Here is a 25,224-nt window from a genome sequence, read left to right on the forward strand (position 1 = left end):
TAATATATAAAATTAATTAATTTTTGAACTTTCAATACTTAATCAAAAAAAATAAATGTATTAGCTCTCAATTAATAAATGGTTTTTATAATTTTCAATTGAAAATTAATACTACTAAGCATGGCAACACAAAAGATTTCATCACACACATTTCAATTTCGCGTCTTCTTTCACTTTCATTGTTTTCCAATTTTTGCTAGTGATCTTCAACAGCAGTTCTCTGTTCACATATTTTTCTATAGGATTCCAATCTGGCCGTCTAATTTTTGCAATTCCTAAACGTCAGACCTCCTGAACTTTGACGGTTGCCTGAGTTCAGGAGGTTTTGACGTTTAGCAATTGCGCTCTTATTTCCAGCGAGAGATGAGTTGGGCATCTCTTTATCTGTGCAAATTCCGCACAAAAGAGAATACCGAAAAAACTCACTATGAAATCACAACAAATGAATATTGGTCAATATGTTGGATATCTTAGCTAAATTAATTTCACGTATATTGGATATACAAGTACTACAAGAATGATAGAATACAAAATCACGCCAACCGCCATGCTGTGACGTAATTCTTTTGAGTTAAGATGAAGAAGAATAGAAAAGCATGTAAATTGTAAACACAAACGTAAGCACTTTTGTTAATTCGTGAAATAGAATTAATTTATTAGTTAATAGTGAAAACATCTTAGTGAAATGAAAAATTTTAAATAAATACTTTTATCTATTGACAACATATTTGCCAGTTAAGTAAATTGATAAAAGGGATTGTGATTGCAATGGTTGTATTTAATTAAATTTATAAGTTTAAAATATATTTATATTTGTAAAATGTGTGTAAAGGCGAATTGCGATAACTACTATGCAAATAAACTATTATAAACAAGTTCAGTTTTCCTTCTGATTAAAAAATAGCCAACAAATTTTTAATTTTTGATGGGAGAAATGACTTTCAGCGATTGGGGTAATAAAATGAAATAGATAGCTTTATATATTTATATATATACAGGTTGGTTGAAAAATTTATATTTTTGTAGCCAGCTGACTATTTACTTTTTGTTGAGATATTAGGTTAACTATAATTTGATAATTGATTTTAGTCGAGAGGAAATGAGTGAGTATTTTTTGCTGCACACTAATCCCCCCCACCGAGCCTCAGCTGACGTTCAAGAGGCTTTTTGATGCGATTTTCTGATGCATTTTACTAATTATCACCTGAAAGGAACTTGTTCATATATTTCTGTTACAGGCTGTTGTTGTTGTAACCGTTATCTAGTCCCCGCTTGGATGGTAAGTGATAGTTTGGTTGTCGCCGAGGTCATCTAACGTGAGGCCCAAGAAACGGGCTGTTTCGACGGGTCGGACCATAGGGAAAAGGGTGTAAGATGAGTTGGGTTTCTTGGGCATGCAAAGAGGTGGTTAGTATCATGCGGGGCCTCATTGCACGCAGGACATATGTTTGGTATGTCGGGGTCTATTCTGGATAAGTAGGAGTTTAACCTGCTACAATATCCAGAACGAAGTTGCACGAGGGTCACTCTGGTTTCGCGGGGCGATGTTTTGTGCCATCGACTGAAATGTTCAGGTCCAGTCTGTACTCCTTCGTCCAATTTGTGAAGATGGTCGCTGTGGATTTAGTGGGGGAAAGTGTTAGGCTCCTTGCAGAGAAAGATCGGAGAGGTAGCTATTTACTTTTGAGCACATGCCATCGATTCTATTGCCCGACGTCAATATCTTGCAGTCATCAGCTTACGAGTGAAATTCCCACTGGTGGCTGGGGGAGTTTCGAAATATAGAAATTAAACAGCAGTGGGGAGAGGACACTACCCTGCGGAACCCCCTGTTTAATTCTTCTCAATTTGGAGTTTTGACCTCGAAATAGTACGGATGATTGCCGACCGCTCGGATAGTTCATGGTCGACCGCTTCAGCCCTGAAGGGAGCGTAGATTTTTCGATGTCCTCGAGTAGCGTTGTGTGGTTGACTGTGTCGAAGGCTTTCGACAAGTCCAACGCTACGAGGCTCGTCCTCTTGCAAGGTGGCTTCTGGTTTAGGCCATAAATTATCTGGGCGTTTATGACGCTAAGTGCTGTGGTGATGCTGTTCACTTTCCGGAAGCCATGCTGATGTTCTGCTAGGCTAAGGTGGTGAGTGAACGTCGGGAGTAACAAGGCTTCAAGTGTCTTCACTACTGGGGAAAGGAGAGTTATCGGGCGATAAGACTCCCCTTTGTTGGCGGGTTTCCCAGGTTTCAGTAGTGGGACCACTCTTCCGACTTTCCACACATCGGGTATTTGAAGAGTGGACATCAACAATTTGAGGACCTTGGCCTAGATGTTTTAGCATCAGCATGCTTATTCCGTCAGGGCCGATGGATTTAGACGATTTCGCCTTTTTGATGACACTCGATGAAAGTAAGTGGTGCGCAGTCTTTTGGCATATTGCGCCAGGTGACACATCGTTTGGCCTTGTCGGTCGAAGGTGCTGTGTAAACTGCCGGCTAAAATAGCTCGCGCACTTCTTCGGGTTCGAGGAAGCATGGCCATCGAATTGACTTTCAACCCGGTCGTCATGTCTCCAGGGATTAGACAAGGCATTGACAGTATTCCAAAGCTTACACACACCGGTGGATAGATTACAGGACTTCAGGTGCTCCACCCATTTTGTCCGCTTATGTTGGTTTACCATTTGCCGATTCTCCAAATTGAGATCCCTTATTCGGGGATCACAGGGATCGGCATGGCGTAAGGTGTCGCGCTCGTTTGCTAATACAGCTGCTTCGGCTGGGAAATTAGGGCGGAGTTCCGCGACTCTACCAGTCGGTATGAAGCGAGCGGTAGCAGCAACGATCACCTTGCGGAATTGACGCTCGCCAACGATGACGTCCGTAGGAATGGGTAGTGCGTTGACGGTACTCTCAGTAAATTCTGTGAAGCCGACCCAGTTAGCTTTATTAAAGTTAACAAAAGTGCGGTTGTCCACAGAAATAAAGTCAGGAGGTTTCTCGATCGAGAAATTTATGAGCAGGTGGTCTAATGCGATGGTAATATCGGGCGAGCTATTACAGGTGCCCATAATTCTGGTGGAGGCTTCGTCATTCATCGTGCAGAATGTCGAATCGTCAATCTGTTCCGCCAGCTTCATCCCCCTACGATTGTTTGACAGGCATGAATGCCAAAGATCGCGGTGCGCGTTAAAGTCGCCTAGCACCAAAAGGTTTTCTTCACGAAGCAGTGAACCTATGTTCGGGTGATATCCTGTTGGGGAATATGTTACTGGGGGATGTATATGTTAAATATTTCGAGCTTGACATCGCCTGACCGGACAGCTATACCCTGACATACAAAGGTAGTGTCCCTGCGGTCGATGTCACCATCGATTAAATGATATTGCACGGTGTTGTGCAGTATGAAGGCTAGGCCTCCACCATTATCTCGCTCGCGATCCTTACGCAAAACGTTGAAACCTGCACAACTCAGAAGATCTGAGCGGGTGTTTAGCTTGGTTTCTTGTACCGCAGCTATCGATACACGTTTCCGGCTCATATATGCAACTATCTCCTTGATTTTGCTCTGGAGTTAAATTGTAGCATTCGGGTTTGTCGCGGGTGTCCGGTCGTGATCCTGGGGGTGAGGGAGGTACGTGTAGGTGTGGTTGTTGCAGCTGCAATACCCGCATGGGCGGTTGTCGCACTGTGGTGTTGTTTGGCGACGCCACTTGATGGAATTGCGGGGGCGGACTCCCACAGCATGGGGCAACATATGACGCACTCCACTCACCGTTGGTGCGCAGTCCGGAACACGACAGAAAGTGACACCAGCCAGTGCAAGAATTGCACTTGACTTATGTGACGTTCGGGCGTATTACAGACTGACACACGGGACAGACTGTGCGAGAAACCAGGAGTTGCTGAGTGGTTCTCGCACGGGGATTGGAGCGGGATGAAGGTAGAGGAGGGGCTTGGTCAGATTGGGAGTGATGCTGCCTAGAGCTCCTTAGGGCCGTAGAGGTCCTATCTTGACCACTCAGCTGGAGTGGAGGCGCAGTGCGCGAACATGGTGCAGATTGCACAGCCGATAAGGCTGGTGTCGCAGTATTGCGCTGGCAGCATGGGGCCACGTAATTCGTGGTCCACTCCCTATGGGTATTAAGGCCTGAGCAGGTCTTAAAATGGCTCCATCCATTGCATGTATTGCACCTAACCGAGGTAGAGTTAGACTAAAGTCAGAGGCACGAAAAAATGAGAATTTTCAGCAATTTTTTTTGCTATTAAATCATGTTGTTTTACAAAAGTAGTAATATGGCATTATTATACAAAATTTTGACTTGAAGTCACGAAAATTCAAAAAGAAGAAATGTAAGGTGCAATTGAGCAACTATGTTAAATAACGGAATCCACAAAATGCTTATTCAACGAGCCTGGAGACAAGTTGCATAAATTTGTGCCAAAATAATAATGATATTGAAAATAATACGTCCATGTACTACTACAATCATTACGTAGCTCGAACGCACCCGTAATTTTGTCACATTTTTTTAATACGCATTGATAGATGAAATATTTTATATATTACACTATACTGGAAAAGTAATTTATTTGATACGACTTTAGGGGGTTGCCAGAATTTCACGCAGAACTTGATGCCTTGAAAAATTTGCAAACCTTCTGGCGTTATTGCCAACTCGAACGCACCCTACTAATCCACAAATGCATTTATTAAGTATTCATTACATGATACAAATGAAGACGACAGCATGTTCAGTTTTTATAGCGAACTTAGCTTTCGTAATTTTACGAAAAATGAGCAAAAGGGTTACGACTAGATTCTATAAAATTTTAAGAAATAGAGCACATGCACTCATGCAAACTTGGATATCCTACTTTAGAGTTCCACTTCGAACCGACCTTGGAGGACAATTCGAGTCAGACTTTTTCAGAAAACTCGCTGATCTCCTCGGTTTCAAGCATCAACGAACAACGAGTTATCACCCACAATTAAATCCAACGCTTTCACCGACAGCTTAAATGCACTCCCTGCAGTTCTCTTGGGGCTACGAGCTGCATTTAAAGAAGTCCAAGTCACTCCAGCAGAAATAGTTTTTGGTGAGCCAGTCCGACTCCCGGGTGAATTTTAACACCATCAAATAAAAGTATTGAAGCACTTGAACTCGTTAAAATGTTAAGAAAAGCATTTCAAATTCTAACGCTAACCGAGAGAAAATCTTTATCTCAAAGAACCTCGCAAACTCAACGTTTTTATTCGAAACGAAAAAGTCGAAGAATCATTTTCATCACCATACGACGGCCCTTTCTCAGTCATTGAGCGATATGAAAAATACTACAAAGTGCTGGCTAAAACCAGCTTATCTATGTAGTGACGACATCAAGCATCTACCGGCTGGATGCAACTTATGCAACACAGCAACCAGCGACACTAATCCTGGCCCATATATTGGGCAACGTCCGGTGTGTTTAACTTGGCCTGCTGACAACAGCCTTACCCCACGGTGCTCAAAGATTGGTAGTGTGGAATGTACACACTAACCACCTTGGAAGGGGCGAGGCCTATCTAAAACTTCTGCATTACTTTAGGTCCAGCACCTGGTTGCAATGCAAATCCACATTCAACTGACAGAAGGTCAGTTCTTCCCGCAGTCGGGTATCAACCATAACCAGTCCGCATGAGCAGGGTAGAGCGAACTCCAAGGACCCCTGCACCCCGTGGTATCAGAAATAACTCCGGTCAGACCTCGTAGCCGAAGCTACTACTAGTTGAGCTTCCATACTGCTCTGGACTTGAAACCAGGGGTTGAACCCCATACGCACATAACACGCACACGCCTTTCAAACAAGAAGCTAACCCTAATTTCCAGTTAAACGCCTTCGCTTTCTTAACAATTCAGGCGCAAAAAACCCTAACTGTTCGGCATTTCGACTAGTGGAGATCACATTTAAACGTCCATCAGTGAATGCCCCCGAGATCACTAATGTCCAAGTACATCGGGTACTCTCCGATCAAGTAAACCCAGTATTTACATCGCTCTTCAAACCATCAAAACCTGGCGACCGTTTAGACCTGACCAGGCCAAGGCGTACCCCAACTCCCCACCATCTTATGGAGGGACATGTAACTCTTGTGAAAGAACGCTCCTAATTAAGCCTCCGCATTCTCTCTCCACGTTGATAACATAGTGTGGCCAACGCGAAGAGAGGTGATATCCTCCCTCTTACGACCTCGGCAGATCCTATAGGCCTGACCCCACGGGTCGTCTCTATTTTCCCCTACAAAATTTCTCCACTCCTGTTCTTTAATTTTAACCAACATTTAGTTATATTCCCTAATCGCACAACTAAATTCATACCTAAATTGGGACAGCCTGTCAGTATTGGACAGTCGAACGTGTTGAAACTTTCACCTTAACTGCCTGACAGGCCTCCTCATCGGGGTTAACTCACGTGTCCACCACTTGATTTTCCTACCCATACAACTTTCACACTTCCTAAGTACCCTATCTTTCACCGCTCATATAGCCGAGCAATTTACTCGTCTTCCCTAATTGGTTCCAGTCAATACCAGAGTACGGCATCGCCGCAATGGACTTTCATATCACATGGGGGTGGATAGGCCCATCAAACGTATACCATTCACTTGGCTCATTCACAATGTGGAAGTTTTTTGCCCCCACTCAATCACTTAATGTCTCGCCTCGACTATGGCTTTGATATCCCGGGGTTTGCCTTACTAAACCACATCGAAAACGAGGCATTCGCATCCAGCCCTAGGCTAAATGGGCTACTACTCGCAAGTAGTATATTGGGCACTCAGCTGACATCATCAGGTACCTAGCTGTTCTACCCTTAAATGCGCAGTTGTGACAAAGGGGTGAATTGACGCAACCGGCTGCTCTGTGGCCTTCTTGACCGCACCTCCGAGGGACACCTGATTTGGGTCTACACTCAGCCAATATGTTATCGAAACCCATACATCGGAAACAGCCAGAAACGGAGCAATCCGAAGGCATTCGGAAGGAGAACCACTTGATGTAGCACCTATCTGCCTCCAAGAGGGCGGACATCATTTTGTCATGAGGGAGTACCTTCCAGGGACGATTGACCATCCTTCCGTCAGATCTCTGGGACGCCGGGCTAAAGTCCTGAAAGTTCAACCGGAGTAGTTTTTCCATGAGTTCTTCATGGGAGATCTCCGTATGAACCCCTGGACAACAACCCGGGGACCCAACTTTCGGTTGACAGTCACGTCCAACCCCACCTCCGCGAATTTTGCGCTAGTCGCCACTTTCCCCCACTCCAAAACAGAGGGAACGCGGAAAACCGCCCTACCACCCTTAATTGGCCTAACTTCGTGGATCCTTACCTCCAGACAAGGACCCAACTCTTTTACAACTTTTTTGATGACTTCCTTAAAGGAAGTTGTTGGTCGCTTACTCCTGACCACAACCGACAAGGTCTCAAGATGGCCATTCTCGGTAGCTACCGTCATTAGGAGTGCTTCATATTTATAAGCAAGCTGATCAGCCCTTTCGCGGCCCCTATCGCAAAATTATCGGCCCCGAAAACTTAATTACTTAGTGCACTCGTAATTCGTTTTACGGCCGCAACATGGCTAACCACACCACCCCCGACAACGATACCCCCTTAGGAGCTTTTCGGTTGCCCACGCCACCCTTGTTCGCACTCGTCTTGTTAGTGCCCGTTTTCTTTGCGCCAACATCAATCATACGGGGTGAACAGCTGCTCTTCCGCCGTAGCGGGGACCTTTCCGCCAGCAAAACATGCCAACAACGCAGTAAAACACTGGGACCGTGCGAGGAGACCAACAAGAACAACGTGAATAACCACGTTGCGTAAGGACCCAAAGGTACAGTATACTACAAATTCACTATGTGTACCTACCGCTACCCACGCGCAAACACGTCCAAAAATATGCAAAAAAAATTCACAAAACGCGCAAAAATTTGTACCGCACACGCGGTCACTAAGCCGAGGAACAACATTGCTTTACGCCGATCGCACCAACAAAACGCACTACCGCTATAAACACGCACCAGACAATAACGGTGCCAACTCACTCACGTAAACAAATACCAGGGATAATGGGATGTCCAACTCTTTTCAGTGAGAGGGCCTCAAAATTAGCGTTTTTATAACATTTCCCATTGTAGCCGGATCGGATAAAATAATAATTTTTGGGAATTTAAATTAAAATACCCAACAATTATAAAGATTAAATATTATACATGTATCCTTTAAACATATGCAGAAACTATTTGAACCCTTTTTTGTGATTTTGTAATATATAAAATTAATTAATTTTTGAACTTTCAATACTTAATCAAAAAAAATAAATGTATTAGCTCTCAATTAATAAATGGTTTTTATAATTTTCAATTGAAAATTAATACTACTAAGCATGGCAACACAAAAGATTTCATCACACACATTTCAATTTCGCGTCTTCTTTCACTTTCATTGTTTTCCAATTTTTGCTAGTGATCTTCAACAGCAGTTCTCTGTTCACATATTTTTCTATAGGATTCCAATCTGGCCGTCTAATTTTTGCAATTCCTAAACGTCAGACCTCCTGAACTTTGACGGTTGCCTGAGTTCAGGAGGTTTTGACGTTTAGCAATTGCGCTCTTATTTCCAGCGAGAGATGAGTTGGGCATCTCTTTATCTGTGCAAATTCCGCACAAAAGAGAATACCGAAAAAACTCACTATGAAATCACAACAAATGAATATTGGTCAATATGTTGGATATCTTAGCTAAATTAATTTCACGTATATTGGATATACAAGTACTACAAGAATGATAGAATACAAAATCACGCCAACCGCCATGCTGTGACGTAATTCTTTTGAGTTAAGATGAAGAAGAATAGAAAAGCATGTAAATTGTAAACACAAACGTAAGCACTTTTGTTAATTCGTGAAATAGAATTAATTTATTAGTTAATAGTGAAAACATCTTAGTGAAATGAAAAATTTTAAATAAATACTTTTATCTATTGACAACATATTTGCCAGTTAAGTAAATTGATAAAAGGGATTGTGATTGCAATGGTTGTATTTAATTAAATTTATAAGTTTAAAATATATTTATATTTGTAAAATGTGTGTAAGGGCGAATTGCGATAACTACTATGCAAATAAACTATTATAAACAAGTTCAGTTTTCCTTCTGATTAAAAAATAGCCAACAAATTTTTAATTTTTGATGGGAGAAATGACTTTCAGCGATTGGGGTAATAAAATGAAATAGATAGCTTTATATATTTATATATATACAGGTTGGTTGAAAAATTTATATTTTTGTAGCCAGCTGACTATTTACTTTTTGTTGAGATATTAGGTTAACTATAATTTGATAATTGATTTTAGTCGAGAGGAAATGAGTGAGTATTTTTTGCTGCACACTAATCCCCCCCACCGAGCCTCAGCTGACGTTCAAGAGGCTTTTTGATGCGATTTTCTGATGCATTTTACTAATTATCACCTGAAAGGAACTTGTTCATATATTTCTGTTACAGGCTGTTGTTGTTGTAACCGTTATCTAGTCCCCGCTTGGATGGTAAGTGATAGTTTGGTTGTCGCCGAGGTCATCTAACGTGAGGCCCAAGAAACGGGCTGTTTCGACGGGTCGGACCATAGGGAAAAGGGTGTAAGATGAGTTGGGTTTCTTGGGCATGCAAAGAGGTGGTTAGTATCATGCGGGGCCTCATTGCACGCAGGACATATGTTTGGTATGTCGGGGTCTATTCTGGATAAGTAGGAGTTTAACCTGCTACAATATCCAGAACGAAGTTGCACGAGGGTCACTCTGGTTTCGCGGGGCGATGTTTTGTGCCATCGACTGAAATGTTCAGGTCCAGTCTGTACTCCTTCGTCCAATTTGTGAAGATGGTCGCTGTGGATTTAGTGGGGGAAAGTGTTAGGCTCCTTGCAGAGAAAGATCGGAGAGGTAGCTATTTACTTTTGAGCACATGCCATCGATTCTATTGCCCGACGTCAATATCTTGCAGTCATCAGCTTACGAGTGAAATTCCCACTGGTGGCTGGGGGAGTTTCGAAATATAGAAATTAAACAGCAGTGGGGAGAGGACACTACCCTGCGGAACCCCCTGTTTAATTCTTCTCAATTTGGAGTTTTGACCTCGAAATAGTACGGATGATTGCCGACCGCTCGGATAGTTCATGGTCGACCGCTTCAGCCCTGAAGGGAGCGTAGATTTTTCGATGTCCTCGAGTAGCGTTGTGTGGTTGACTGTGTCGAAGGCTTTCGACAAGTCCAACGCTACGAGGCTCGTCCTCTTGCAAGGTGGCTTCTGGTTTAGGCCATAAATTATCTGGGCGTTTATGACGCTAAGTGCTGTGGTGATGCTGTTCACTTTCCGGAAGCCATGCTGATGTTCTGCTAGGCTAAGGTGGTGAGTGAACGTCGGGAGTAACAAGGCTTCAAGTGTCTTCACTACTGGGGAAAGGAGAGTTATCGGGCGATAAGACTCCCCTTTGTTGGCGGGTTTCCCAGGTTTCAGTAGTGGGACCACTCTTCCGACTTTCCACACATCGGGTATTTGAAGAGTGGACATCAACAATTTGAGGACCTTGGCCTAGATGTTTTAGCATCAGCATGCTTATTCCGTCAGGGCCGATGGATTTAGACGATTTCGCCTTTTTGATGACACTCGATGAAAGTAAGTGGTGCGCAGTCTTTTGGCATATTGCGCCAGGTGACACATCGTTTGGCCTTGTCGGTCGAAGGTGCTGTGTAAACTGCCGGCTAAAATAGCTCGCGCACTTCTTCGGGTTCGAGGAAGCATGGCCATCGAATTGACTTTCAACCCGGTCGTCATGTCTCCAGGGATTAGACAAGGCAGTGACAGTATTCCAAAGCTTACACACACCGGTGGATAGATTACAGGACTTCAGGTGCTCCACCCATTTTGTCCGCTTATGTTGGTTTACCATTTGCCGATTCTCCAAATTGAGATCCCTTATTCGGGGATCACAGGGATCGGCATGGCGTAAGGTGTCGCGCTCGTTTGCTAATACAGCTGCTTCGGCTGGGAAATTAGGGCGGAGTTCCGCGACTCTACCAGTCGGTATGAAGCGAGCGGTAGCAGCAACGATCACCTTGCGGAATTGACGCTCGCCAACGATGACGTCCGTAGGAATGGGTAGTGCGTTGACGGTACTCTCAGTAAATTCTGTGAAGCCGACCCAGTTAGCTTTATTAAAGTTAACAAAAGTGCGGTTGTCCACAGAAATAAAGTCAGGAGGTTTCTCGATCGAGAAATTTATGGGCAGGTGGTCTAATGCGATGGTAATATCGGGCGAGCTATTACAGGTGCCCATAATTCTGGTGGAGGCTTCGTCATTCATTGTGCAGAATGTCGAATCGTCAATCTGTTCCGCCAGCTTCATCCCCCTACGATTGTTTGACAGGCATGAATGCCAAAGATCGCGGTGCGCGTTAAAGTCGCCTAGCACCAAAAGGTTTTCTTCACGAAGCAGTGAACCTATGTTCGGGTGATATCCTGTTGGGGAATATGTTACTGGGGGATGTATATGTTAAATATTTCGAGCTTGACATCGCCTGACCGGACAGCTATACCCTGACATACAAAGGTAGTGTCCCTGCGGTCGATGTCACCATCGATTAAATGATATTGCACGGTGTTGTGCAGTATGAAGGCTAGGCCTCCACCATTATCTCGCTCGCGATCCTTACGCAAAACGTTGAAACCTGCACAACTCAGAAGATCTGAGCGGGTGTTTAGCTTGGTTTCTTGTACCGCAGCTATCGATACACGTTTCCGGCTCATATATGCAACTATCTCCTTGATTTTGCTCTGGAGTTAAATTGTAGCATTCGGGTTTGTCGCGGGTGTCCGGTCGTGATCCTGGGGGTGAGGGAGGTACGTGTAGGTGTGGTTGTTGCAGCTGCAATACCCGCATGGGCGGTTGTCGCACTGTGGTGTTATTTGGCGACGCCACTTGATGGAATTGCGGGGGCGGACTCCCACAGCATGGGGCAACATATGACGCACTCCACTCACCGTTGGTGCGCAGTCCGGAACACGACAGAAAGTGACACCAGCCAGTGCAAGAATTGCACTTGACTTATGTGACGTTCGGGCGTATTACAGACTGACACACGGGACAGACTGTGCGAGAAACCAGGAGTTGCTGAGTGGTTCTCGCACGGGGATTGGAGCGGGATGAAGGTAGAGGAGGGGCTTGGTCAGATTGGGAGTGATGCTGCCTAGAGCTCCTTAAGGCCGTAGAGGTCCTATCTTGACCACTCAGCTGGAGTGGAGGCGCAGTGCGCGAACATGGTGCAGATTGCACAGCCGATAAGGCTGGTGTCGCAGTATTGCGCTGGCAGCATGGGGCCACGTAATTCGTGGTCCACTCCCTATGGGTATTAAGGCCTGAGCAGGTCTTAAAATGGCTCCATCCATTGCATGTATTGCACCTAACCGAGGTAGAGTTAGTGTTAGTCTGTTACTGGCTCTTGGACTAAAGTCAGAGGCACGAAAAAATGAGAATTTTCAGCAATTTTTTTTGCTATTAAATCATGTTGTTTTACAAAAGTAGTAATATGGCATTATTATACAAAATTTTGACTTGAAGTCACGAAAATTCAAAAAGAAGAAATGTAAGGTGCAATTGAGCAACTATGTTAAATAACGGAATCCACAAAATGCTTATTCAACGAGCCTGGAGACAAGTTGTATAAATTTGTGCCAAAATAATAATGATATTGAAAATAATACGTCCATGTACTACTACAATCATTACGTAGCTTGAACGCACCCGTAATTTTGTCACATTTTTTTAATACGCATTGATAGATGAAATATTTTATATATTACACTATACTGGAAAAGTAATTTATTTGATACGACTTTAGGGGGTTGCCAGAATTTCCACACAGCAATTGTGTACACAATGTATTGTACATTATTATGCTAATCCAATTGAATAAAACTTTATATTAATGGAGATAAATCGTAAATAAATATAATTTGCAATAGCAAAATAAAATTTCAAACTAAATCCATATAAAGTAAGGCCATTTTCATTATGCCCAAATTGAAGATAAATCCCAGATTTTAATAACACGGTCCTGTCCAACGGTCAATAACAACTTTCGACTTTCATCCAAGTCCATATTGACGATGGAATGTTTTGCATCATGAAACGAAGCCAATGAAGGACGTCTAAAACTTTACGTTTTTATGATATATTCTCAAAACATATAAATAAACATACTCAACACTTTGTAATTGCTTATAGCAAGGATCACAACAACGCACATCGAATTCAAAACCCATTATGGGAATATTGATACGGTTTACAGAGCAACTGTCACATACAGCCTTTCCACAGTGTCGACAATGGTGCTGTCGAATGCCTGAAAATTATAAAGCACATTGTAAAAATATTACTGTTATTACTGACTAAAACTGATTTTCAAGCAAACACAAAACATAGCACTACTTATATAGCTATCGGCTGTTTAAATACATTAGTTCAAGATGTTTGTTCTAGAATATATCCGAAATCCCTAAAGTGCGACAGGAGCCACTTTATTATAGCTATCTTCGATTTGGCAAGCTAAATAGTAGCGAATCAAACAACTACAATTAAAAAATCGGGGATACATTTTTTTTTTGTTGATGTTTGGTGGATTTTGAATTTGTTTTGTACGATTTTGAAAATCAATAATGTAATAATGTAATCAGTTTATATTGTATATAAGATTTTCAGTCAAACATACTTTTTCAGATTATACCGGAATATATGAATAAGGGATGGCAAAACTTGACAGTTAATAAGAAGACAGAAACATCTCATTCAAACATTTTTTTATTGATCTGATTAAAAAACGGTTAATATGAAATCTGTTGACTATTGTGATTAAGCATTCAATAAATGGTATTGAGTAAGACGGATTTCAAAATTTGCATCGTAAACGTGTCTGAGGTGAAAAGCTTCATTGGGCAACTTATCAGATACATCAGCGGAGCACTTTTTTGCTAATTCTTATTTTAAACCATATGGAGACCGTAAAAAAGCGTTTATCAATCCGAGAAGATTTTTTGCAAATGGCTTAACGGCATCAATTCTGGCAGATCACTTTGTATTAGAAAAACAGAAGTGAATAGGGTATTTTGGATTTGAGAATTTCACAACGTTGTGTGTTGCTACTGGAAATATTGAAACATTTTTGAACGACATCAGAAAAAGTTATTGCTCGAAGACAGCATTCCGCCGACTCGACTCCAGCAAAATTCAGCAGGTGGACACCACAGGGCGAAAGAACTTTATACTTATTTTTACGTTGGTTGTGATGTTGCGCTCCTTCATATTTACCGCTCATATAACTACCATTATCGAAACCCTGTCCACGGCAATCTTTCAAACCAATGTTTTGCAAATTAAAGCGGCAATAGCTTTGCCGGTTTTTTCGTGACATTCAACAAAAACGAGAAAACGTTCCATGATGTAGTAAGCTTTTTTCTCAGCATCGAGACGGATATAATGCAAAATAAATGTAGTTTGCTCCACGTGGCTGGAAGACAGGTAATGAACTTGCAACCGCCGAATGATTCTTGAGAAGCTGTAACTCTTTATAAATATTGACTAGATATTGGATTATAGCGACTAATAAATTCAAAAATTCATTCCTTGGAAAATATGGGCCCCTTCAAGAACTCCGGGGCCCGGGGTTTATTGTTCTTGTCAGCAAATTTAGTTATTGTCATTTCAATAATAAGACAGATTTCAAATAAAACTATATATTATATTATACGAAAAAAATGTCATAGTAGTTGAAAGCTTTTATGGTTTATATATAAATTTAACTAATTTGCAAAATGCAATACAATTTTTTATTTATTTATGCGTTCCCTGCCATCAAGAAAAATTCCGTTCCCCCGACAGTCGGGTCTACGTAACCGAAGCGGACCAAGGATTTTATCCGACCAAGAATTGCCAGTTCGACAGAATTCTGCCGCTACAACAACATCAAGAAGAATCAGAATATTTGGGAATTGATGACTCGCTTCTTCGCTGTTATAAGCTTTACAGCAACTCTATTTATTAACTGGACGAAGCAGTACAGGCTAACCTTTTTGTCGATGATGTCAGAATATCTACAGCTACATTTGTCAGGCTTGAGATCGTCAATTCCGCAAGATTGAAGATCCGGCAACTGGTGGTACAACATTAGGGGATGAAATGGGTAGAGCACCTGAAGTTTTGCAACCTCTCCCCAGGTGTAAGCAAGTTATGGACTACTTACGCAAAACGCCAAACAACTGCGCACCACTTGTTTTTACCTACGAAGACGTTCAAGATGTCATCAGTAAGACCAAATCGTTTAAGTTCATCGGCTCATAAACATGTTGATGCTCAAGCTCCTAGGATCGACGGGAGTAAAGTCCGTTACCAAGGTCCTAAACTTGTCTCTGACCACTCTTCGCATAACCGATTTGTAGAAAATCGGACATCCCTCAAGTGAAACCTGCCAACTTAGTCTTACGGTCCGATAATTCTCCTTTCCCCAGAAGAGACAACTCGGAAGGTCTTGCTACTCCCGACCTTTATACCCCATTTGAGCATAGCTGGTCATCAACATGGTTTCCGTAAAGTGTACAGTACCATCACAGCATTTATCGTCAGAAGCGCCCAGATAACTCATGGACTTAAACAAAAACTATTCTGCGAGAGAACCTTACTATTACTGTTGAACTTGTCAGCTTTTGACAGTCAATCCCACAATATTGCTAGAAAATATAGAACCCAAGCATCCTCCAGGGCTGAAGAGAGGAACCATGAATTATCTTAACGCTCTTCAATCATACTAATACGAATAATTGAACGGGGGGTTCCGTAGAGTGCTGTCCTGTCCCCGCTACTGGTTTACTTGTATGTCTGAAGACTTCCTCATGCACCAGAGGGAATCTTCATCAGTTGTCAACACCGAAAGAGCTCGACGTGCATATGTCAGCGCAGGTATCCTCACAGTTGGAAGAGGAGGAAGCATATGAACCAGGATCTTCACAGTATGAAGAGCAAGAAGCTTGTATACCAGCAAAAGTGTCTTCGCAGTCGGAAGAACTGAACGGGCGCATGCTAGCGCAGGTGTCCTCCCAGTCGGAAGAGGAGGAAACGTGTGTACCAGTACAAGAGTCCTCACAGTCGAAAGAGCTGGAACTGCGTATGTCAGGGCAGGTGTTCTCACAGTTGGAAGAGGAGGAAGCGTGTGAACCAGTAAAAGGTGTCTCACAGTTAGAAGAGCAAGAAGCTTGGATACCAGCACAAGTGTCCTTACAGTTGGAAGAGCAGGAAGCGTGTATACCATCACAGGTGGAAGATCAGCATAAAATTGAACCTGAAACGGATGACTCTTTGCAAAAAGATCCAGAATTGGAAGGTGCATTACATGAAGTGGAGTTGAACCAATGTACAATGATTGGAGAAATAACTACAGGAAGGTCAGCCACAAAAGCAAAAGCAGTTTAAAGTTAGTGTATGGCTGCTTCCATCGAGTATGGAAAAGCGAAAATGGGCAAACCTTCCGAGTACTTATGGTTGTTCCAAGGGTTGGAATTCATGATGTTGTTAACGTGCAGTACAAATGTCCAAGAGGAGGGCACTTGAGAGACATGAAATCCTTGGAGAATTTGAAGCAAAGGTTTTATTGGACTGGTTATCAATCAGCTATAGAAAGGATTGCGAAATATGCTGACAACATTGTAGCTAAAGGATCAAGGTCCAGGAGTCATGGGCAGATGAAACAGCACAATTCGAGTGCGACAGTTCAGAAAATAGGCGTGTATGAAGATGGTCCATTCCCCACCAATAAATTAGGAAATAGTCATGTTTTGGTAGTAAAGGACCATTTCAAGGAATGGCCACAAGTATACACAATTCCTAACCGAGAGACTGAACCTGTGGCGGAAGCATTCATCAACAAGTGGGTAACGAGATTCGGTGTTCCAATGGAGTTACGTTCTGATCAATAATGGAATCTCGAGTCAGCTTTAAGTCAAGGGATGAAACAGAAACTGAGTATCCGGAAAACGGATGGAATTAACGCCAAGAAGAGAAGGACGGCTAACGATGTCGCAAATATGTCTAATCGGGACGATCAGACTTAGGTGGAGGGCAGTGTGACGAACACGGATGATAGAACAATATCGAATCAACGATAAACTGCCAGAAGCAACTACTTAGCGAATTCGTAGTTGCCAGAATGTTCTAGAAGCAATGTTTTGTTACAAATTTACTATATAAGGGCTGCCGGATTGTGCAGCAAACACAGTTCTAGTTAGAGTGTTGTAGTGATAAGAACAATTGAGACATAAGCAAGAAGTTGTAAGCTCCAATAACGAGCAATAAGTGTTAAGTTGTTGGAATTAGAAATAAAGATAAGTGTGTAGCCATTAAATTGGGACTTTTATTTAACAATACAGTGATCGAACTCAAGAGTGAGTTACAGGTAGACGATTTATCGAGAAATCCGTTACAATATATATATATTTATATTTTAAAAGCGAATTAAAATGAACAATAAAAGAGGATTATACCCCAAACACATGAACTATAATTTTGTTCATTCCCTTCTATTGATAAATTATGGTATTGGATTGGCCAGGGTTATTTTTTTGAAGCGCGTTCGAAGGCCGCCAGTGCGGAAAGAAGTTTGACGCGATTAAATTATGAACACCCCGGTGTTGGACCGCCCAGGGTTATTTTTTTGAAGCGCGGCCGAAGGCCGTCAGTGCAGAAAGGAGTTTGACGCGATTGAATTATGAACACCCCGGTGTTGGACCGATCAGGGTTATTTTTTTGAAGCGCGGCCCAAGGCCTCCAGTGCCAATAAGAAATCTTAACAAAAAAAAGTAATGTAAAAGAGGGTATATCACTCTCTATAAACTTCAATTTTTATTAAGGATAATTATAATAACAGTGAAAATTTGAAAATTTGATATATGAATACATATGGCGTAAAAATATAGCAAATCAGCATCATGATCCATTTGTGAAATTATCAGATGCAATAAAACATACGTTTAAGCTATAAAATCTTTTTCTTTTATATTTATTATTTGATTGGGTTTTTTTTATTTATTTTTATTGCTTTCATTCGTTTGGATATGGCAGCACTTATTATCTTACAACATGGAACACATTTGTTATTGTTCATATTACGAAAATTGTGTAAAAATTAAATGCTTATTTAAAGCAAATATTTAAATATTTAATATATAATAAATATGTAGAAACATTGTAGTGAAGTGTTAGTGTGTAATAAGTGCATAAGATAAAAGAAAAGTTAACCATAAATCGAGAAATTGTAAAATAAAATTTGTGAAATTTTCAACTTCAAATGCAAATATCTCGAAAACTAATTGCACCTTATTTGGTTAAGATATTCTACATATAAGCGGTATAGTCAACGGGAAGCTTGATAATCATTATATACCCCAAATATTGAACCGATTTTATCCATTTTATCGCACTTGCAGTTATACTGAACATAACTTCTACTTACCGATCCAAACAGGGTTAAATCGCCGAAATTACAGCCCTTGGCCGGATAAAATGTGTCAAAGGTTGTTATTTTGGCGATCTAACCCTGATTGGACTCGTACCTTATATATACCCCTTATCTATGATCTGACAAATAATTATTAGATATACCAGATTAGGACAATGATTAGGTTTTACTTCCCATCGGGATTTATATTTACCTATTTGTCTTTGGTCCATCATTGCCCGGAAATTCCAAAAAAATGGTCGTGGACATAGTTGACAACTATTGCTTTCAACCCATCCTGGCACTTCTTTTCGCATCGCATTCATTTCCCACAAAACAATAACAGAATCTTCACCTCCGCTTATGAGTTGCTGGGTATGATTGGCATATGCAAGCGATGAGACTTTATTACTAAAGGTGAAAGAGATGAATACTAATATAGGTATATATAATAGATTAAAAAAAAAAAAACTAACTTGTGTCCTTGTAGTTCATAAATAGTACCACGTTTTCCGCCAACATCCCATACAAAAACCATTTGGTCACAAGATCCACTAAATAGTAACTGATGTTCTTCTACCCATTTTAGGCATCGAATACTGGCTAATAATATATCGGTCTATTTTTTTACGGAATGAAAAATTTAAAAATAATAATTACTGGTATGTCCTTTAAATGTATTAATAAACTGAACGCCTTGCACGTCACAACGTAACATTGTGATCAGACCAGCACTGTCCCCAACGAATGCATATTTTGCCATGCTATCAAATCTGCAAAGAAAATAATCTTAAAAGCTTATAAGAAAATATTCAAATATTTGAAAGGCATACTGAAGTGATGTACAAGGTGTCTCAAAACTGTAACTACCCAATCTCTGACCATTTTCTGTAGAGTAATAGACGAATAATTTGTCCTTTCCACATGACAACACCCATTTCAGCATATGAGCTACTACAACTTCCATTACTCGACCTTGATGAGCTAAATAATCTCGGACAAATGAAAGACGATTGCAGTCATCCGAAAATAAGTATTGGGTTACCGTTCCATTATCCTGACCAATATACAATTGTCTTTCCGTCGCGTTATAAAATATAGACGTTCCTCCTGAAGGCATACTTTCACAAATACTAGGCCAATATTGGCCCGAGTCTCGTTTGAGCCACACACGAATGGTTCTAAACAAAATTTTCCTTTTAATGTTTGGTAATTGAGAATATATAAGTACAAACTTGTCATCAGATACGCTTATAACTCCGTTTTCTCCAGGAATAAATATTGCAGAATTAATATCATCGGCACTGCCCTCCAACTTATTCAGCAATTCCAACTTCTTCTCCGAACTGAAACGATTATCGCAGCTGCGTTGAGCCGGCTTAATTTCTGCAGCCATTTTTATACAAAATGTATATGAGGACTAAAGACTCGTTTAATTTAATAGTTATATTCCTTCTATTTTCGATTATTCATCGACAATCTTTCCTTTACCATACAAAGCAGTGTTACCAACTCTCTATTATTTTTCTTTCTAAAACTTCAACCAAAACGCCCTAAAGTCCCCTAAAAAATATATAATATATTATTATTACAGAAGTTATCTATTCAATTATAATAATATTTATTACTGTAAATAATCAAATATTATTGATTATAATAAATTTAAAATTATTAATGAAAATAAAAATCATTTACCAAAATTTTGTACAATTCTATATATATAATATTTTATATACCATACATATCCGCAGTGAACAATTTTAACATTTTCAGGGATGACTGACAGGTTGTTCAAGATCTACCTTTTTGATTCAAAGTGACCGAGCTTTGTAATATATTAATTGAAAATTTGTTATGTAACTTATTTGCCCAACATTATAAATTGTAAAAGCATGTTCCCCATTTGAAATAGTAACTGAAAGACATGCCATTCCAAATTTCGAGACATATTTGAAGAGCTTACAGATACTTGCGTCTAAATCATTATATATTCCTTAGTAAAAATCTGCTGACTTAGAAGTGTTTGAGCATTGCTTATTTCTTAAGTGATGCCACTCCGAATCGACGTCATTTTTATGACCCTAGATATTTATTTATTTATTTATTTAAACGCCAATCGGCAATGTACATAGATATAATAAAGAATTCAAGTATTAAACAAAAGTAGCTGGGGTATATTAGTGTAATATCTGGAAAATATTCAAATAATTGTAAGTTAATATGTAATTCAGACTTGATTTAGATGTAATTCAGACGAGCAGGTGTCTCTTGGTGTTTTCGGTAAAAGCAGCGTATGTTCCTCCATAGAAATCAATTTCACCTTGAAGTGAATTTACTAATTTAGCCAGTCTATTCTGAGGACCATGGATAACATAATTTTTCTTGGATTTCGATGTTTTTAGTAATCTATTTCGCCTCAGGGTAAGACCAGCAGGGGCGAGTTCAAAACTGTTTAGGATCTCATGAGCATCAGTGATGTTATTGACTAATTTGTAGAAAAAGCAGAGGTCAGCGACAGAATTTACGCTGCATCTTTTCAACGTTATCGATTGTCGTGTTAGTGTAGGGAGTGAAGCCAGGATTCCGAAATACATATAACGTCGTACTGGTTAGCCGCTAATGCTGTTTGAAATGTTGAGAGTTTTGTACGCAGACCTCTGACGTTCTGGTAGCACAGGTGGACGTAAGATACTTTCTTCTTGCTCGTTGAGCGAACGAAATTTTCTTTTAACGATTCTTGGGATTCTATGAGTTTGTTGAATATGACTTAATATTGGTTTCATATCAGTTTTACATGAGATATAGCAATTTTTGGATGTAAATCTACAATTATTTTTATTGTCGACAAGTTGTCTATTGCGATAGGTATCTAACGTGAAAATCGACTCCGAAGTACAATCTTGTTGGTATTTCGCTTTATATTATCTTCATTTTAACGAATTCGGTATACTAAATATACGTATTTTAAAAATGTATATCGATCCAATATAAATATAAAATAAATAATAGAAATATATCAAATTGTCAAAGTGTAAAAAGATGAGAGTTGCCCAACATTTTGCCCCGCTTTGCTTTACTACGCTTTGATGTGAACGTAATCTGTAATATGTAACCTAATTTTCTTATTTTTCAAGTTAAAAAAAAAACAATATTTTATTCGATTCTTTTAATCCGGAAGTTGGCAGCACTGAAACAGACACGGTTGATCAGATATAACCGCATAAATTACACACCGTCTAGCGGACAATTATTATTGTCAGATCCTTAGCTATTTTACCTCAAATTGAACTCTAAATAATAGCAATTATATGTAAAACTAAATTTTAAAACGAAACCGGCAACGGTTCACTTCCATTAGAAACTATTTTGTTAGTTATTTGTAGCCATGTTGTTTGCCATATACAACCAGAGAACGTAAAATATAGAGAAGGTCCAACTACGGACCAGCGTGTGAATTGTCAAAACCTAACAAAATGCGATGAGCGTGTTTCACCACAGTCGGCTCGGAAGGAGAAATTTTAACAGTGGCGAGTGAACAGAGCTGAGCATTGAATAAAAATTATGCTCAGGACTTGCGTTGATTTTACAGCCGCATGTTACTCTTTTGGTTTATATTTTTATACGCTTATATGCAATCATATTTATTGATATGAATATCATTTTGCGAATTTTTATGAAGACATGCAAAACTGATAACATTCTAATTAAATTATGTAATTTTAAAAATATATATAATCAATTTGGGTATTTAATGCTTTTATTTAGTTTTTACATAATATACTTTCTAATAGAGATTAAATTTATTACAATATATGTATATGTACATATGTACATCTTTTATCATAATAATCTTATATATAATCATATGTATATCTGCACAAGCACATTTAAATGTGCGGATTCAGAAATTCAAATCATAATTTAATCATATATCAACACAATATATGTGCGCGCCATGATTTATATGTACACACATATACATATGTATGTATAAATGGCATTGCCGAACAAATAATGTATACACAAACCAACCTACATATGTATGTCTATGCGTACATATGTATGTATATATGTCACCCTCAAAAACTACAATCATTGTTCTACAAAAACAATAATCGTCACAAGTCAATAGTCAGCCAAATAGCCGAATCCCAAATTTATAGTAAATCACACAACAACAAAATTTTCATTCATGAACGCAGGCGTACTTTCAACAAGCAACCTCGCTTCATTCATAAAAAAGAGACACCCTCTCATCTCCCCGAACATGCGTTTGCCTACAAGCTTCTTTTCGCGACGATGGCAAAAGCTAAAAATCATAAATTGAACAAATTTCTGATATTCCCTCTAGCAGGTAAAAGTTGCAACCCCGCAAACCCACAAAACACAGAAAATATTGACAAAACTGGCAACAAAGCTTTGTCGATTTAAAATATTTTTCAATTTTAAAATATTTTTCAATTTTAAAACATTTTTCCATGACGAAAATCTCCGTCAATATGTATGCATGCTCATATATAAACATACATATTTACGATGATTTGTGGGCAAAGCTGTTAGAGCGGCAAGGGAAGCGGTGACAATCGGCGGCCGTTCGTTAATATTTATTCGGCACAGCTCGGATTTTCTACCAACAACACAATGTTGTGACGCTTTGTCGGCGCGTCGGTCCTTCGACACAGTGACTCTTTGACAAGAAAACAAAAAACGTGAGCTTCGGCCATTGGTTGTCCGTGGCAACGGAGATTTCGCATGAAACAATGAGTGTACATACTTACATACATACGTTGCATATAGACAAATTAACAATTATAATGGGTACTTTCATATTTGTTTACATGCAAACATAATTATAAATATATATTTGAATAAGAATATTTGGGACCGCTTCGTCTTTTCTTATCGGGTTATGTCAAGCAAGAGGTGTACAAAATCAAACTATAAATATACGAATCTGTAAGCGTACATTTCTTAACATTGAAATTAGCATTATTTTTCTCAATTAACATTGAAAATGCTCAATTCTGCTATTTTTCAGTCCCCTGATGTTAATTGTGGACATTTGGTGAAACACGCTCATCGTTTTCAGTACCCCTTCCAAATGTGGTGAAACACGCTCATCTTTTTCAGTTCCCCTGCGAAGCGTGAAATATTTTGCTAATGGCCGCACTGTGAACCTTCTGTATGATATACGTTCTCTGATATACGTTCTCTGATATACGTTCTCTGATACAACCTACAAGCAGAGAACGTAAAATACAGAGAAGGTCCAACTACGGACCAGCGTGTGAATTGTCAAAACCTAACAAAATGCGATGAGGGTCTTTCACCACAGTCGGCTCGGAAGGAGAAATTTTAACAGTGGCGAGTGAACAGAGCTGAGCATTGTATGAAAATTATGCTCAGAAGTTTGCATTGATATTACAGCCGCATGTTAGCTTATATTTTTATACGTTTATATGCAATCATATTCATAGATATGAAATTCCTTTTCTGAATATCTATGATATCATGAAAAATGTATTACATTTTAGTTAAAATATATTACTTCAAAGGAATATTTGCAGTTGCTTTTTAAATATTGCTTATGTTTGATATTATGAAATGCTTTCATATAAGTACATATGTATGCATATGTATATATCTGCTATGTTTTACTATATACATACATGCATAAGTATATAACACACTAACATAATATCTTAAAAATCTTAATATATTTAAATAGTAATATATGCCAATCACACCTTTCATGATTTAAAGCTTACATACATACATATGTATGTACTTATGTAAGTACAATTCAAATTCAAATCAAGTTATTATCATTTATCAGTAATAACATTTGCGCGCACTGCTCTATATGTACCTACATACATATGTGCTTATGACATTGCTACACAAATAATGGATACACAAACCTACATTCATATATTCGTAAATATGTCACTCGCAAAAACTACAAACTTGTTCTACAAAAACAACAATCGTCACAAGTCAATATGTCAACCAAATATGCGAAGCCCAAATTTATAGTAAATCACACAACAACAACATTTTCATTCATGAACGCAGGCGTACTTTTAACAAGCAACCTCGCTTCATTCATAAAAACAGACAACCTCTCATCTCCGCGAGCATGCGTTTGCCCACAAGCTTCTTTTCGCGACGATGGCAAAAGCTAAAAATCATAAATTGAACAAATTTCTGATATTCCCTCTGAAAGGGAAAACTTGCAACCACGCAAGCCCACAAAACACAGAAAAAATTGACAAAACTGGCAACAAAGCTTTTGTCGATTTAAAATATTTTACAATTTTAAAATATTTTTCCGTGTCTCACAAAAATCTGCGTCAATATGTATGCATGCTCATATATAAACATACATATTTACGATCATTAGTGGGCAAAGCTGTTAGAGCGGCAAGGGAAGCGATGACAATCGGCGGCCGTTCGTTAATATTTTTTCGGCACAGCTCGGATTTTCTACCAACAACACAATCTTGTGACGCTTTGTCGTAACGTCAGTCGGCGACACAGTGACTCTTTGACAAGAAAACAAAAAACGTGAGCTTCGGCCATTGGTTGTCCAGGGCAACGGAGATTTCGCATGAAACAATGAGTGTACATACTTAGACACATATGTTGCATGTAGACAAA

The 25,224-nt window shown here is 39.7% G+C and overlaps 2 protein-coding genes and 1 pseudogene across 2 annotated transcripts; all 3 read right to left on the reverse strand.

Annotated features, from left to right (window-relative positions):
- Positions 1 to 767: 767 nt before the first annotated feature.
- On the reverse strand, positions 768 to 4,833 carry LOC138856240 (uncharacterized; annotated as a pseudogene).
- A 4,304-nt stretch (positions 4,834 to 9,137) lies between these two features.
- LOC118681797 (uncharacterized) lies at positions 9,138 to 11,701 on the reverse strand. Its single transcript, XM_070106667.1, has one exon. The coding sequence runs from the start codon at positions 11,430 to 11,432 to the stop codon at positions 10,464 to 10,466; it is 969 nt and encodes a 322-aa protein (XP_069962768.1). The 5' UTR covers positions 11,433 to 11,701; the 3' UTR covers positions 9,138 to 10,463.
- Positions 11,702 to 13,002: 1,301 nt separating this feature from the next.
- Positions 13,003 to 20,076, reverse strand: Wdfy2 (WD repeat and FYVE domain containing 2). The gene is made up of 7 exons (XM_014241631.3): positions 19,800 to 20,076; positions 19,398 to 19,745; positions 19,225 to 19,337; positions 19,041 to 19,167; positions 18,779 to 18,975; positions 13,287 to 13,428; positions 13,003 to 13,234 (listed from the first exon to the last, which is right to left on the reverse strand). The coding sequence occupies exons 1-7, from the start codon at positions 19,958 to 19,960 to the stop codon at positions 13,096 to 13,098; spliced, it is 1,227 nt and encodes a 408-aa protein (XP_014097106.1). The 5' UTR covers positions 19,961 to 20,076; the 3' UTR covers positions 13,003 to 13,095.
- Positions 20,077 to 25,224: the final 5,148 nt, after the last annotated feature.

Source organism: Bactrocera oleae, chromosome 3 (assembly GCF_042242935.1).
Source record: "Bactrocera oleae isolate idBacOlea1 chromosome 3, idBacOlea1, whole genome shotgun sequence".
NCBI classification, from domain to species: Eukaryota; Metazoa; Arthropoda; class Insecta; order Diptera; family Tephritidae; genus Bactrocera; species Bactrocera oleae.